This window comes from Diceros bicornis, chromosome 34 (genome assembly GCF_020826845.1).
Source record: "Diceros bicornis minor isolate mBicDic1 chromosome 34, mDicBic1.mat.cur, whole genome shotgun sequence".
In the NCBI taxonomy this organism is placed as follows: Eukaryota; Metazoa; Chordata; class Mammalia; order Perissodactyla; family Rhinocerotidae; genus Diceros; species Diceros bicornis.
The window spans coordinates 12,382,191-12,398,055 of record NC_080773.1 but is presented as its reverse complement, the minus strand read 5'-3'; the positions used below and the strand labels follow the sequence as shown (position 1 = coordinate 12,398,055).

Sequence of the window (15,865 nt, the reverse complement as noted above, 5' to 3'; positions counted from 1 at the left end):
GGGGACTGTTAAACCTCTATTTGTTTAAGCCACTGTGGGTCAGACTTCCTATGACCTCTAGCCGAATGCACTCCTAACAGATAACAGTCTGTGACTCCCCGTAGAAGTCATAAAAACCACTGGTCTCAGCAGAGAGAGAAGGAAAAAGAGACAGAGCGTCAGAGTGAACCAGAGACAGATGAGACAGCCAGCCAGGGATTTTTCTCCCTCTACCGTGGTCCTTGGAGGCTGATGGATGGGCAGCAGGGGGTGGTCCATGAGCCACCCAACTCTGTAAGCAAACTAGTGCGCAAACACGCACATTTGTGAGCATGTTTGTGGGCAGGTGGAAGGTGGTCGGGACCCCCTAAAGGACCCAGACTAGGTGCAGCGCCTTACCTGGGCTGCCTGGGCGAGTCGCGGCTGCCCCCAGCCAGGCCCGTGGGAGTGCTGGAGCCCGAGGAGTACAGCTTCGGCCGGTAGCCCTTGCTCTGGCCAGCGACCACCGGGGCTGGCGAGACCTCCCGCCGCTTGTCTGCGTGGTGGGCCCGGCCGGCCGCCTCGCGCCCGCCCCCGCAGAGGCCCATACTTCCGGGGGGCTTGTGCGGCTTGGCCGGCCGGGGAGTCTTGGCCAGCGACATGCAGCTGGGGCTGGAGGTGCAGAGGGCGGTGTCAATGCCGCTGTCGCTAGAGCCGCCCTTGGAGAGGGGGTCCTGCTCTGGTTCCAGGGGGTCCAGGGGGTCAAACCAGCGATCGTCGCTGTGGCTGCTGGACGCGTTGCTGGAGAGGGTGTTGCTGCTGGAATGACTGGAGTACTGAGGCTCGCCCTGGAAAGGAAGAGGAGCGTGCCACCCTGGGACCCAGGCGGGGCCGGCCTCCCCTCCCAGCCTCCCCCCGCCTGAGTGTGCACCCTGGAGCCAACGACTTCCAGCTCTGGCCCCCCACTGGCTGACCGTGTGACCTTGGGCAAGAGACTGAAGCTCCCTGTGCCTCAGTTTCCACATCTGTGAAATGGGGCTGATGGTAACCCTGCCTCACGGGGTTTGCTCAGAGGGAGACATGGCATTATATACGTGACATGCTGTCCACAGCTCGAGCTCACCACGTCTACGATTGAGCTCCCGGCCTTCCCTCCCAAGTAACGGCGCCTCCACCCTGTCAGCCACCCCACCCCAGAGCCTGGGAGCCACCCTGGACCCCGCCCTCTACTTCTACTCTCATATCCAGCCCCACAGCAAATCCTGCTGCCTGCATCTTCAGAATAGACCAGAACCTGCCATTTCTCCTCCCTCTACGGCTCCACCCTGGTCCTGTCTACTGCTGCACCATGGCACAGCCTCCCCTCTGCTCCCGTCCCGTCTCCCCCATCCCACCAGCCCCCACTTTGCTCCCCACAGCCAGAGGGAGGCTGTGAACACCCACATCAGATCATGTGCCTGCCCTGCTTAGAACCCTCCTGTGGCGCCACCTCACTCCGGGGAAAAGCCAGAGCCCTCACCCCGGCCCACGGGTTCTGGTCTCTAACTTTATCTCCTCCCTCCCTCTCCATCACTCTGCTCCAGCCACTCTGGCCTCCTCGCTGTTCTCTGAGCACGCCAGGCACACTCCCACCTCAGGGCCTTTGCACCTGCTGCTCCCTGTGCCGGCAATGCTGTTCCCCCACGTATTTTCATGGATTGCCTCTTACTTCATACAAGGTTTTGGCTTCCAGGTCACCTCCTCAGAGGACTTCTCGGACTACCCTATCCTACAGCAGCAGAGCTTGACACTCTCTCTTTTCCCTTAACTGTGATTGTTTTTTTTCCCAGCGAGGACCAGTTCTCAGTGTTATATAATGCATCTGTTTATCTGCTTGTTGTTTGTTGCCCCCACTGGGATGTCAGCTCTGTGAGCACAGGGGCTTGGCTATCCCCTTCATCACTGTGGTCCCAACGCCGTTCGCGTTGTAAGAGCTCATCAAACACCCACTGGATGCAAAGAGTGTCAAGTACTCACCAACTCTCTCCCCCTCCTGGGCGCACCGGGACTGCGTTTCCCAGTTTCCCTCGCACTTTGGTGTGGCCTCACGATGGAGTCTTGGCCAATGCAGTGTACGTGGAAGCAACTTATGCCATTTCCAGGCCTGGGCTACCAACACATCCCACGTGATCCTCTCCCTCCCACCCCCATCTGCTGGAAAGAGGCAGGGACCCAGCAGAGGCTCCAGGCCTGAGGGACAGCGGAGCCCCAAGACGGAGGGAGCCTGGGTTCCGGAATCACCAGGTGGAAAGCTGCTCCCTGAATACCCGTCCTGTATTGTCATACGAGAGGGAAGTAACTTCTATTGTGTGAGGACAGAGATTTGGGGACTGTCTGCTGTAGCAATTAACCTACTGCCACAGGCTGACTGAATGTGTTCCCCAAATTCACAGGTTGAATTCTAAATTCAAATGTGATTGGAGGTGGGGCCTTTGGGAGGCGACTGGTCATAGGGTGGAGCCCTCACGAAGGGGATCAGTGTCCTTAGAGACCCCAGGGAGCTCCCTCGCCCCTTTAGCCACGTGAGGACCCACGAGAAGGCCGTCTATGAACCAGGAAGCAGGCTCTCACCACACACCGAATCTGCCTGGGCCTTGAGCCTGGACTTTCCCGCCTCCAGAGCTGTGAGAAAGAAGTTTCTGTGGTTCATAAGCCACCCAGTCCATGTATTTTTGTTAGAGCAGCCAGAGCTGCAGGAGACACCTACCATAACAGAAGCAATAATGAGAAAGGGCGGCCTGAGGTGGTGAAGGGATTTGCCCAAGACGACACAGCTGGTGAGGGCTGCAGCCAGAACGTGCACCTGGCTGGTTCTAACTCCAGACCAAGCATTTGGCGCCTCTGCTGGCGTGGACGGTGGCAAAGCGGGAGGATGTGCTTATGCGTGGTGCTCAGAGGCCCACACCCACCTCTGACAGTCCCGATTCCCCAGGGCGGGGCGGGCGGGGCCCAGACTCACTTTGGAATGCCTGTTGGGGGAATCTTTGCCTGCCGCATCCTGCCTGGAGGCGTGCTTGCTGCCGCTGCTTCCAGCCACGGCCGAGAGCCGGGCCTGGGCGGGCACATGCCACAGGGGCTCTGCAGGAAGACAGGAGACACACCAGCGGTTAGAGGTGACGCAGGCCCTGGCCAGAGTCCACCTGAGGAATCTGGCCCTAGATACCTTTGATGGTCCCACTCCCCCGCCAGCTTGTCTGCTCAGCTCACACAGGCCCACGACCCCATCCACTTCTGTCTTGGGTATAAGACACTCAGTAAGGGAATATTTACTGAGCATTTTCAGTGTACCAGGCACCACTCTAGTGCTTCACATGGTCAACTCATCGACGCCTTTCCACACCCGTCCATCGCCAGCCCCAAAGGAGGCTGTGCACACTGTCACCCTTACTGGCGTCTGGATTTCCTGTTTTGTAAATTACTTGTTCATATCCATTACCCATTTTTCTATGGGGTTGACTGTGTTTTATATTATTGGTGAACAGGGCTCTTTATATATGCAAGGTGGCAATCCTTTGTTGATTAAATATGCATAACTTTTTAAAACAGGAAAATGGAATCAAAATAAACTTGATTTTTCACTTTCCAATACACTGACACTTGCTTTTCGCTTTACTTCTTCATAATACACCCTCACATAACTGAACGTGCAGTTATCTTATTTTAAATAGCTGCACAGTATTCCATCATGTGAATGGACATGTTATTTAACCAGTTTTCTACTGATAGACATTTGGGTTATTTTCAATTTTTCCTTTACAACAGTGTTTTACTGGCCTTCCCTCTAAATGCAACTCGGAGCAAGTGTGGAATTGCGTCTGAGACAGAGATCTACAAGTGGAATTGCTGGGTCAAAGGTGAAGTGCGTTTAAAATCGCAATGGCTGGTGTGGGTGTAAATTAGTCTAGACTCCCAAGGCTAGTCAGGGTGCCTGACCTGAGCAACTGACCTTAAAATAAAAGGACCACCCAACTGAGGGCTGGTTAATATCTACTAAACTTACAAATGCACTAATGGAGGATCTGAACCCAGGTGGTCTTACCCCAGAGCCCACACGTTTGATCACTGCTGTATTTAAGACACTTATAATAGTGATAATTATCACGAAACCCGTGCTCTGTGCCAGCACGCGTCAACCTGCTGTGTCCTCCCAATAATACCGTGAGGTGGGTATCAGCACCATCGCCAACAGATGAAGAACATTGAGACTCAGAAGTTAAGACACTGGTCCGAGGTCAGCCAGTGAGGAAGGGCCAGAACTGTGCTCGCGACCCCTGCCCCCTCTCTGTGCTTCCCCAACGTGCCACCACGGGCAACAATGGAGAGTAAGCCCTTGACGAGCAGCTGTCGTCATTCCCCTAATGATAGACTGGGTCCTGTGCTGAGGGCTGGGCAGGTGTGATCTCACTGGGCCCCAAACCACCCTGGAGAGACACTTAGGACGTCCACTGCAGAGGAGGGACCTGAGGTCACTGATATGGTCACATGGCCAACTCAGAACTCCCGCCAGGCCTGGCAGAGCCTGTGTCACAGCCACACACGGCTGCCTCAGTGCAGCCCTAGGGGGCTCTGGGCCATGATCCTGCCTGCTGAGGAAGGTTCCTGCTCTCGGCAGTCAGGGCCACCACAAGGAACAGCCTGGCTGGCATAGTCAAGGGTGTCACTGTCTGTGTGGCTTCCGGGAACCCTGGATACGAGAAAGCAGGGAGGCCGGCAGCTTCGTCCACCTACTTTACCTCTGGAGTCAGTTTTCCCCTTTGGAGCATCCCACAGGCCCAGGAGGTGCTGGTCCCCTGGGAGGTGGCCAGACCCCGCTGGGAGCCCACGTGTCCACAGAGAGACAAGCCCACGGCAGGCACACCCAACCTTAAGTACCACTTGTAACACCAACGTCTCCCACATTTCTGTCTCTGGCCTGGACCCCTCCCCAACTTCAGACTCGTACACCCGGGTGGCTCACAACACCCCATGGGGGGTCTACGGGGCCCCTCCCACTGAACACACTCAAAGCCAACCCCTATCTTCCCCCAAATCTCCACCTCGCACCGTCTTTCCTGCTCAGTCTACATGGCTCCATCCTTTCAGGCGCTCAGGCCAAAAGCCCGGTATCACCATGATTCCTCCCTCTCCACCCACCCAGAAGTGTCAGGACATTCTGTCACCTCTACCTCCAAATGACCATATCCAGAACCCACCCAGCTCTCCCCCACACTCTCCCCACCCGGCAAGAATCTGTAGCCAGAGTGACCCTGTGAGCACTTGAGTCAGATCCCATCCCCTCTCCGCTTAGAAGTGAACCTCATGGCTCGCATCCCACTCTGAGCAAAGAACAAAGTCCTCACCACACGCTGTCACTGTCACCTCCCTGACTTTGTCTCCCACTTCTCCAGCCACATGGCCTTCCTCACTGTTCCTCCAACACCAGACTCACTGCCATCTCAGGGTCTTTGACTAGCTGATCCCTTCCATGGAATGTTCTCCTCCCAATCTCACCTAAAATGTGATTTGCTCAGAGATTCCCCCAAACTCTGTCAATCTCTTTCTCAGCCTGTGTTAGTTTCCACTCGACACTCAGCATTACGGGTGATTATTTTACCACCACGTGCCCCCATGTACTGTCCAGCTCTCCTAAGAGACCGTCACTTCCAAGAAGGCAGGGGACACGCCTGTCTGGCTCACCCTGCACCCTAGCACCCAGCCTGGCGTATGTCATCAGTGACATGCTGAAGGAACAGAGGGATGAAGGGCCAGGTTCCTTCCCCTCCTGGCTGCCCCAGTGTCCCTGGCTCTGCCCTTAGCAGGCCCTGATTCTGGGCTGTTCACTGGCCCTCTGGACTGGCCCCCAGTGACCTTCTGGCCCTTCTGCTTTACCCTTAACACACTGGGTGGGTGACAGACATGGATTTGGTTGTGAGGGTGTGCTGAAACCACGGCCAGGGTCAGATTCAGGGCAGCTGGAGACTCCAGGCCACCTTCCCAACCTGGTGCTCTGAAGCCTGGGAGATACTCAGACTCTGTGGGTGAGGGATTGTGGGTGGTGTCTGCAGGTGGCAGGTGGCAAGGAGGGTTCTAGAACCCAACAGGCCTTGGTTCAAATCCCAATTATGATGCTCACCAGCAGGGACCCTGGACACATGACCACCTTCCTGTGCCTCATCTTCCTCATCTCGAGAATGGGACAGCCCCAGTGCCCACTCTGTCGTGTTCTGGGATGAGGAAATAGGAGGGAATTGAACAAACGCACAAACCTGGGCTGCTGTGACTGTGAGTATCAGCATCTGATCAGGGCTGGGCAAGGCCCGTGTCTGTCATGGTGTCTGATTCCCACCCCCCACCAGACTACCGTTTTTCTGGGTCTTGAATACATTCTAGACTTCATGATGATTTCCAAACAGACCGTGTGCGTGCGTGTGTCTGTGTGTGCACAAGGGGGAGTTAGTCAACTTACAACAAGGTCCCAAGGAAGTGACATGGGCACCCAGCTGCAGGGGACAGAAGGCAGGAGAAGGGAAGGCCAATGCTGAGTCTCTGTGACACCTTATTTAGGGCCCGTGATAAACGCTGGACAAATTTCCTCCCCATTTTCATGAAGTCTCCAAGCAGGACTTTTCTCTTATTCTGAACTGGGTGGAGAAAAAAAAGATCCATATCTGTCTGTCTTGGAGCAGAGATCACGGAACTGCAGGCAGTGCCAGGCAGACCCAGCGTGCTGAGGAGAGGAGAAACCGTGTCCACAGGCCCCCGGGGCGGCGGAAGGGGCACAGGGAGGGGAGGGGGACCTGCTGGCCTGAAGGCCAACCATTTTCCCTGGGTTAAGGGAACCACGGGGCTGGGGGGCCGAGGACTTCTCCAGCCGCTAACCCTGGGCCAGGCAACCTCTTCCCTACCCCACGGTGCCTGGGGAGCTGGTGACACGCCGACATGGTCATCTCCCAAAGCTGCCTGGAAATTCTCGAACGTCCCCTAAGTGGACATCTCCATCTCCCCCTGCAATGTCAATGCTCTCTGACACCACTGATTTTCTTTCTTTCGAACCCACCCATTCGCGTGGTGGTTCTCAGACTTCAAAGGAGCTACAAGTTTGTATGTGAAATTATGTTTAAAATATTCATCTAAGTAGTAAATGCCCACGATTAACAATCACATATAGGAGCATAGAGGACAAGATGCTCACCTCATCAGGCACCAGAAAAATGCAAACTAAAACCACCACGTGCTACCACTCTGTGCCCCCCAGAGGGGCTGGGACGAAAAGGCCGGTGAGGATACAGGGCAACTGGAACGCTTGGGTGTCACTGGTGGGGGTGTGAAATGGCTCGTCACTTTGGGAAATGGTTCCACACTCTCTTACAAAGTTAAACATGCGGCCCAGCAATTCCTCTCCCAGGCATACACCCTACAGAAATGTAAGCATGTGTTCATCAGAAGACATGTGCCAGAATATTCCCTGGCAGCACTATTCTAAGCAGCCTCAAACTGGAAACAACCCAAATGCCCATCAACACTGGAATGGAGTAATAAACTGTGGGTCATTCATACAATGGAATACTACTCAGAAATCACATTGCCACATACTGTCACGAGGATGACTCTCACAAACGTGATGTTGAGCAACAGAATCCAGACACACACACAATATATCCAGTGGGAGCCTGTATTCCATAGACATAAACTTCAAAACCAGGCAAGACTAAGTTTGGCTGTGAGAAGCAGAGGGGTGGCCTTTGGGGTGCTGATTGGGAGGGGCATGGGAGCTTTCAGGAGGCTGGGTGTGGGACACGGGTGCGTCCACTTTGTGACATTATCAAACTGGACGCGCACCATTGGGGCTCTTTTCTCAGCATACGCTGTTCTTCCTAACGGTGAGAAAACAACAGCACAGAAGGGTTTATGTAAGGACAAGCCTCAGAACACAGTCGGTTCTCCCCCGACCCGAGAGCATCGCTTCTAGTCCTTCTCAACCACGTCCCCTGGTGGTCACCACCCCGTGTCACACATCTGTGCTCCAGCTCCTGACTGACAATGCCAGCAGATGCCACCTGCTGATGCCCTGTGGCCATGGACACGGACCAGCTCACTGTCCCCGCTGCTCTCCCAGGTGACCTCTCTAATCCTACATGTGGCTCTACAGCTTGTGTGTGTGTTTATCCCTCACTGACAGGAGGAGAGGTGTCACCTGTCAGCATGTTAAGTAAGAGGTCCCGCAGGGCGAGGCCGGCAGGCACGGCTGGCCCGGGGAGGCCCTACCTGGCTTCTGGCGCTCCATGGTGCTTTCCTGGCTGGTCAGGCCGCCTGAGGAGGAGTCGCCGCTGGACGTCCCATCATGGCCGAAGTGGGGATCGAAAGACAGCAGTGGGTGTGGGGCGGCCGCATACCTGCAGGGGAGCAAGAGGAGGCAAGCGCAAGATGAAGGGCCAGTGTGTTGAAAACCACCTGAGCCTGTGGCTTCTTCACTGGCGGGTTTTAAGTCCACAGGAGGCTCTGCGTGGAGGGCAGAGGAAGCAAGGCTAGATGAGTAAGCCTGGAAACATGCTATTAACGGAGGATCAGGAATGAGTCTCGCCTGGGAAGCATGCCAGGGAGCTGGTGGTGGCATAGAGCAGAGGGCACGGTGAGTCCTCAAGGAAGGAGGGGCGGGAGCCACTTGGGCCCACCGCCCTGCCTGTAGGCTCCTTGGGGTCCTGTTTCTTGGCTGTGAAATGGGGTGAGCCTCTTGTTCAGCTGGGTACAGGCCCTTTCTAGCCCTGAGCCTCAGTTTGCCATCAGAGGCAGTCACACTGGCCCTTCCTTGAGGACTGAATGACATCCTGGGTGCCCAGCATGCGCCCTGAGGCTGACACCTCACACAAGCGAGCTGGGACAACTGGCCGATGGGCCCGAGCTGTGTCTCTCTGCGGGAGGCAGGCGCTGATGTGAGAAGCTGTGGGCTCAGGCTCCACAATGAGGCAGATCTGGGCTCAGGCCCCCGTTCCAGCCCTGACAAGCTGTGTGACCCTGGTCTGGCAAGGGGTCGTCGATTTGAGCTGCAGTTTTCCCACCTGGAAAACGGGATAATGACGTTTTCTACCTCACAGGGTCGTGGAGTAGATGAAATAGTTACCTCCTAGACAGACTCTCCTGGAGGCTGGCTCTGCACACCCACAGGCCGGGGCTGAGATTTAATGGAGGAAGCGGCAGAAGGTTCTCCCTGTGCCCTCATGTCCCAGCTGCATTCTCCACACCCTGAAGTGAATCCTGTGGGCCCCACCCAACGTCCATTCCACCTCAGCTCAGAGCCAGTCACGACAGAAACCATTCTCCCACCCGGCGTTGGTTCAGGGACAGACACATGACACAGTCTGGCTAATAAGACGGGACAGGGTGTGAGTTACTAAGATTCCCACGAAATACTTCTGGCTTTTCACCTGGCACGCACACGGCAGGACCGCACTTTCTAGCCCCTTGAGATTGGCTGGGGGTGCCGGGTGACTGGTTCTTATCAATGAGCCATGAGGGAAGTGACTTGGAGGTGGTGGCTGCTCAGGTGGCCTGGGTTCTCAGAGGTCCCCTGCGAGCCAGCAGTGGAGCTGCAGCACGGCTGCGAAATAACCCTTTGCTGATTTAAGTCACTGAGATTTTCAGATGCTTGTTACACAGCATAACCTGACTGAAATGGGGGTAGCTTGCTGTAAAAGTCTCCTTGCTTCTAAGAGAGATGACGAAGAAAGATGGCCGCTCTTCTCCATCCAGCTGTTGCTGGGTCCAGATATACCACTGTCGGCCTCTCACTACCAGCCTGAGGATGAGCCCATGGCTGGGGGTGGGAGAGAGGAGGCGGAAGGGACCAGGCCCTTGATAATGTCAAGATGCTGCGTTAACCCTCCCTGGAGCCTGCCCTGCCTCTGAGCCTCCTTGCCTGTGAGATAACAAATTCCTACATTTGAGCCAGCCGAATTTTGGTCACTTGTAGCCAGAAGCATCCCAGTGACACAGGCCCTGTACTTTGCAGGGGTTATTGAGCCTCCATGAAACAAGCTGATACTGTGATTCCCCGTTTGGCTGCTTGTGTCTATACTGGCCACTTGGGAGGGTGATACACTGGGACCCCCGACATGCAAAAGAGGAGCTAGCTGACTTCTCCAGGGTCGCCCTGCCAGCCCGAAGCCAGGGCTGTCTATGCAGAGACCAACTAAACCCGTAGGCCTCAAAGCCTCCAGGGCAGCAGACGGTGCTTCAGAGGCGCAATGGACTTTCGGAAAACTCACCTTTACTCACCTGCTGAGAAAATACATATTATCCCCGCCCTCCCAGACCCTGACCTCTGACGCCTCCGGGAAAGGAAGACAGAGCCAAGACAGCAAGAAGCATAAGCAATCTTCACCTCACCAGCTGACTTAGCAGCCAGCCAGCTGCCTGTAAACTGTGGCTCCACCACAGCTGGAAACTGAAGTGCTGGTGTGTTCATTTCATTTTCTCAAACGTCTGTGTCAAATCCCGAGCACGGCAGGAAAACGTCCGCAGTGGCTGGGTCGGCCAAGGAAAGTGGAAGGCACGCAGGGCAGACAATGCCAGTGGCTCCCCCGGGATCCATACTCTCCCTCCGCCTTGTAACAGAATCCCAACCGTATGGGGGGCAGCAGTGTGATCGGTCAACAGACGACGTTTCCCAGGCTCCCTTGCGGCTCTAGCCAGTGAGATACAAGTGCTGCATGTGGCTTCCAGGAAACCTCTGCAAGCGTGCTGCGGGCGCCTTTCCTCACCATCTCCTTTAAGGCTGAAGGTCCAGCAGCCACCCTAAGACCAGGAGGACAAGGGCCAAGGACGGCAGAGCATTGGCGAGGAGGAGCCTGGGTCCCTGATAACATGGGAGAAAGAAGGAAACTATCCCGTCTGAATCACCGTTTTCCGTATTATGAAGCTAAACCTAGTCCTGACTGATTTCTTGGAAGCTGAAATCACTTTCAAGATAAAGGATTTGGGGTTTTCGTGAGGTAACTGGCTGTGGTTCCAGACGTCTCCAGGCAGAAGCTGATGCCCTGGCCCTGGGGAGGCCTGAGCGGGGGTTGTCTTAAGGTCAGCAGGCTTGGGCTGCCAGGATGTTGGCTTTGAGCTTCCCACTCAGCCAGAGAGGAAAGGACCAAGACAGACATGAATGGAGGCCTGAGGGGGGCCTCTAGCCTGCTGTCAGTCTCCCACACCGACCGCTGGACCAATGGACGGGCGAAGTACAGGACGACTGGGGGAAAGGGTGGAAGGACGATGTAGCCATTGTTGCGCGCCATGCCAACAGCCACCATCTCCCTCTCCCCTGCTGGTGGAGCCCAGACTCTGCTCTGGCAGGCCTCCTTCCGCACATGACTTGAGTCAGTCCTGACAGCTTAAGACAGTCATGGGGGACCAGTCTGACCTTGCCACGGGTTGGTTCAGGGGTGGGCAAGTGACCCAGTCTCTTCACTCTTAGACACAAAGAGAAGCCCTTCTCTCTTCTGCAGGGCGCTGGTTTTGCCTGAGGCCACGGAAGCCACCACGGGTCAGGAGTGGAGCCAGGTCCCTGAGGACTTCCCTGCAGAGCGTAACCAGCCCCAGAGCTGCCCAGCCTCTGGACTTCTTATTACGTGATGATAAACCCCCTCAATGCTTCATGCCTTCTTGAGTTAGGTTTCCCATCACAGTGAGTCAAATGCCTCCTAACTGATGTATTGCTCTGTAAGGAGCTGACAGAGAGAAATAGGGGGGTAAAAAAAGCCAGCCAGGTGCTCTGATGAGCAAATGTCTGGGGCCCGGTCTGGCCCTACTGGCTTGCTAAGCCGGGCACAGGATCTGCCCTAACATCTGTCTCGAGTGTGGTGGTCTGCCCATCCCGCACACAAGGGCGGCAAACTTCTGAGGGCGGGGCCAGCACCCGCCAGCCTCTCTACCTGGCCACCAGCCCAGGCCTCCACCCAGCACCCACAGTCACAACCCTCATGGAGCACTTACCAGTGCCCAGCCCAGTTCTAAGTGCTCTACAGGCTCTCTCCTTGAACTTCTCGACGCTGCTCGGAGGCAGACATTCTACACGTGAGCAGACTGAGTGAGGAGGGGAAGTACCTCCCCATGCTCCCACGGCTCACAGGGGCAGGCCGCCTCGCACCTGTCCTTCAGTAAATCGAAGATGGGCTACGGGACAGGTTCTGTCTAGGAGGGCGTTCCTGCTCCTAAAAGCTCGACAAACTTGGCAAGCAGCAGGCCTGCTGCAGGAGACAGGAGTCCTGAGGGGGAAATGTCCAACTCGGGTCACACGGGCTCCAGGATGTCACGGGGCAACTGTGCAGCAGGAAAAGGGGGTAAGGAGCTGAGGTCAAAGGCCACCGGGGCAGCCCAACCTGCTCTTGGGCCTCTTACTGCAGGCTGGTGACAGCCCACGAGAGACACTTCTGGGGGTTTCGGGGATGAGGTGTGCTAGGGACATCTGGCAAAGCATGGAACCCAGCTGTTGACAGAGACAAACAAGGCGGAGGCCTGGGCTGCAGAGAGCACAGCTGGGCTCCCCTGGAGCCGTGGGAAGAGAGGGGTAGGCTGGGGAAGAGAGAATCCAAGGAAGAAGTGATATGCTCCCACTTGTCAATGCCCAAGAGCCAGAAACACAGAATCACGGCCATTGAGTGTCAGTGTGAGACGGGGACTCCAGCAGGGACCATGCAGGTCACCTTGATGTGGAGGATGAGCTCAGAGCCCCACGTGCAGGCAGGACAGCTATGGGGGCAGTGTTAGCCCACCAAATCACATAGGCCTAGGTCTCATCCCAGCTCTGCCACTTCCTGGAAGAGTGACCTTGGCCAAGAGGATTCACCTTGTTGAGCCTCAGTCTTCCCTCTGTGAAACAGAATTAAACTACCTACTCATGGAGCTGCTGGGAGCACTCACTGAGATCGTGTATATGGATCAACAGAATGGACAAGAGAACCAGAAATAGACCCACACAAATGTGCCCAATTAAGTTCCCCTTCCACTGGATTCTTGCTTTGAGGAACAAAAGCCATGCAATGGAGGAGGGAGAGCCTTTTCAGTAAATGGTGCTGGAGCAAACTGCACAGCTAAGCAAAAAAGGGAATTTCAACCTAAACCTCTCACCTTATGCAAAAATTAACTAAAACAAATTAACTCAAAATGGATCATCGTCTTAAAGATAAAATGTAAAACAATAAAACTTCTGGAAAAAACCATGAGAAAATCTTCAGGACCCAGGACTAAGCAAAGAGTTCTTAGACTTAACACCAAAAAATACGACCCATAAAAGAAAGTGATAATTTGGACCTCATCAAAATTAAAAACTTCTGGGACCAGCCGAGTGGTGTAGTGGTTAAATTCGGCACACTCCACTTCAGTGGCCTGGGTTCACAGGTTTGGATCCCAGGCACAGACCTATATCACTCATCAGCCTTGCTGTGGCAGCGACCCACATACAAAATAGAGGAAGACTGGCACAGAAGTTAGCTCAGGGCAAATCTTCCTCAGGAAAAAAACCCCAAAAAACAGAAAACAAAAAAAACAAAAAAACTTTTGTTCTGCAAAAGACCTTGTTAAGGAACTGAAAAGATAAACTAAAGACTGAGAGAAAATATTTGAAAACCATACATCTGATGAAGGACTTGTATCTAGACTACATGAAGAACTCTCCAACAATGAAAAACATTGAATCCAATGAGAAGACAGGCCAATGCCACACGTGGACATTTTACTGAAGTCACACACAGTTGGCGAATCAGCCAGGAAAAGATGTTCATCATCATCAGCCGTTAAAGAGATGCAATGAGGTATCATTACAGACCTATCAGAATAGCTAAAACGAAAAACAGAGACACCACCAATGGGGGTGGGGATGTGGAGAAACCAGATCATTCAGCACTGCTGTGGGAATGTAAAATGGTACAGCCGCTCTGGAAAGCAGTTTGGCAGTTCCTTTTAAAACTAAACATGGACGTATCACACACAGTAAACAATTGTATTCTTTTTTTCCAAATGCTTCTCTACAGGCAATACAGAAGGGTCTGCACACCCATTCACTGAAATAACACTGTTCTTCACTTGCCAACCAAACTGCACTCTTAGAACCATCCCCCTCCACTCCCAGCTTTACTGAGGTATAACTGACAAACAAAACGGTAATATAGTCAAAGTGTACAATGTGATGATTTGATATACGTATACATTGTGAAATGATTACGATAATCAAGTTAATTAACACATCTATCACAGTTACTTTTTCTTTGGTAAAACACTTAAGATCTACTCTCTTGGCAGGTTTTAAATATACAATACAAAATTATTAACTATAATCTCAATGCTGTACCTTAGATCCTCAGAACTTCTTCATCTTATAACTGAAAGTGTGTAGCTTGGACCAACATTTCCCCATTTCCCCCAACCCCTAGGCAACCACCATTCTACTCTGTTTCTATGAGTCTCACTTTTTTTTTGATTTGACAGATAAGTGATACCATACAGTAATTGTCTTTCTCTGTCTGACTTATTTCACTTAGCATAATGCCTTCCAGGTTCATCCATGTTGTTACAAATGGCAGGATTTCCTCTCTTCACGGCTGAATAATAGTCCATTGTATATATACACCACATTTCCTTTATCCATTTGTCTGTCAATGGACACTTAGCTTGTTTCAATATCTTGGTAAGCAATTGTATTCTTGGGCATTTATCCCAGAGAAACGAAAACTTATTTTCACACATGTTCAGAACATAAATATGTATAATAGCCCAAACCCAGAAACCACCCAGATATCCTTCAATGGGTGAATGGTTAAACAAACTATGGTATTTCCACACCATGGAACGCAACTCAGCAAGAGTAAAAAATTGACTATTGATACAGGCAACAACTTGGATGAACCACAAGGAAACTATGCTGAGAGAAAAAGAATCTCAAAAGGATACATACCGTATGATTCCTTTTATATAACATTCATGAAATGATACTAATTAAAGAGTTGCAGAACAGATTAATGGGTGCCAGGGGTTAGGGGTGGGGAGGGGATAGAGAGACACACACACACGAGTGCAGGTATAACTGGTAAATTCTGAAGGAGCTCTATGGACTGTACCAATGTCAAGGTCTTGCTTTGGTCTTGTATGATGCATATGCAAGATGTTAATATTGGTGGGTGCTGGGTGAAGGGTTCATGAACCTCCCTGTACATTTCAAAATAAAAAGTTTAAAAATTATACTAATAAAGGGGGGACACCAAGACTTGGAAAGAAAAAAGAAAAAGCCCCCCGGGGTCAGCAGTAACATCATGCCCACCACCTCTGCTCTCAGCTAATCGCTCTGTGCCAACCGCCATTTCCAGCCCCAGCCCTTGCCCAGATATCCCCACTCTCCACGCTCCTCTTCACTATTCCTGCATTCCACACCATTTTGCTTATTCACATCTGTGGCCTTTGCTCTGTCTGGAATGACTTTCTCCCTCCTTTCTGCAGCAAACTCCTACCAATCTCCCAAAGCCCTGCTCAAATGTCACCTCCTCCAGGCAGCCAGCCTAGACCTCTGGGGCTGGGCTGTGCTCCCTCCTCCGAGGCCTGAGTTGGTTAGAGCTCTCGTCAGAGCGCACGCCACTTCTAAGACCCTCTCTCCACCAGCCAGCAGCTCTGACAATAAGATCCTCTGGTGAGTGAGTATGTTAAGTGTTTCTCCCGGCACGTGGCACAGAAGGCTCTTGATACCCTGTGCTGAGTGAAAGCTGAATGGTGGCTACTAGAAGATGAGTGAGTGTGTTTTTCCCAGTTTTACACCAGAGGCCTAGAATCAAACGATGGTTTAGTGCGGTGGCTCTCTAAGGGTGATCCTGGACCAGCCCTGTCGGTGTCGCACGTTCTACTCCAGACCCACCAAGCTGGA

General features: G+C 53.2%; 1 protein-coding gene across 14 annotated transcripts in view; it reads right to left on the bottom strand.

Annotated features, from left to right (window-relative positions):
* SIPA1L3 (signal induced proliferation associated 1 like 3) overlaps positions 1-15,865 on the bottom strand; it is a 239,273-nt gene that overhangs the window by 38,098 nt on the left and 185,310 nt on the right. For all 14 annotated transcript variants that reach the window (XM_058529162.1, XM_058529169.1, XM_058529166.1 and 11 more), the window contains 3 exons: positions 8,242-8,369; positions 2,957-3,075; positions 379-806 (listed from right to left, as the gene is read on the bottom strand). In XM_058529162.1, the coding sequence (XP_058385145.1) occupies positions 379-806; positions 2,957-3,075; positions 8,242-8,369 (675 nt within the window). The remainder of the gene's footprint in view (positions 1-378; positions 807-2,956; positions 3,076-8,241; positions 8,370-15,865) is intronic.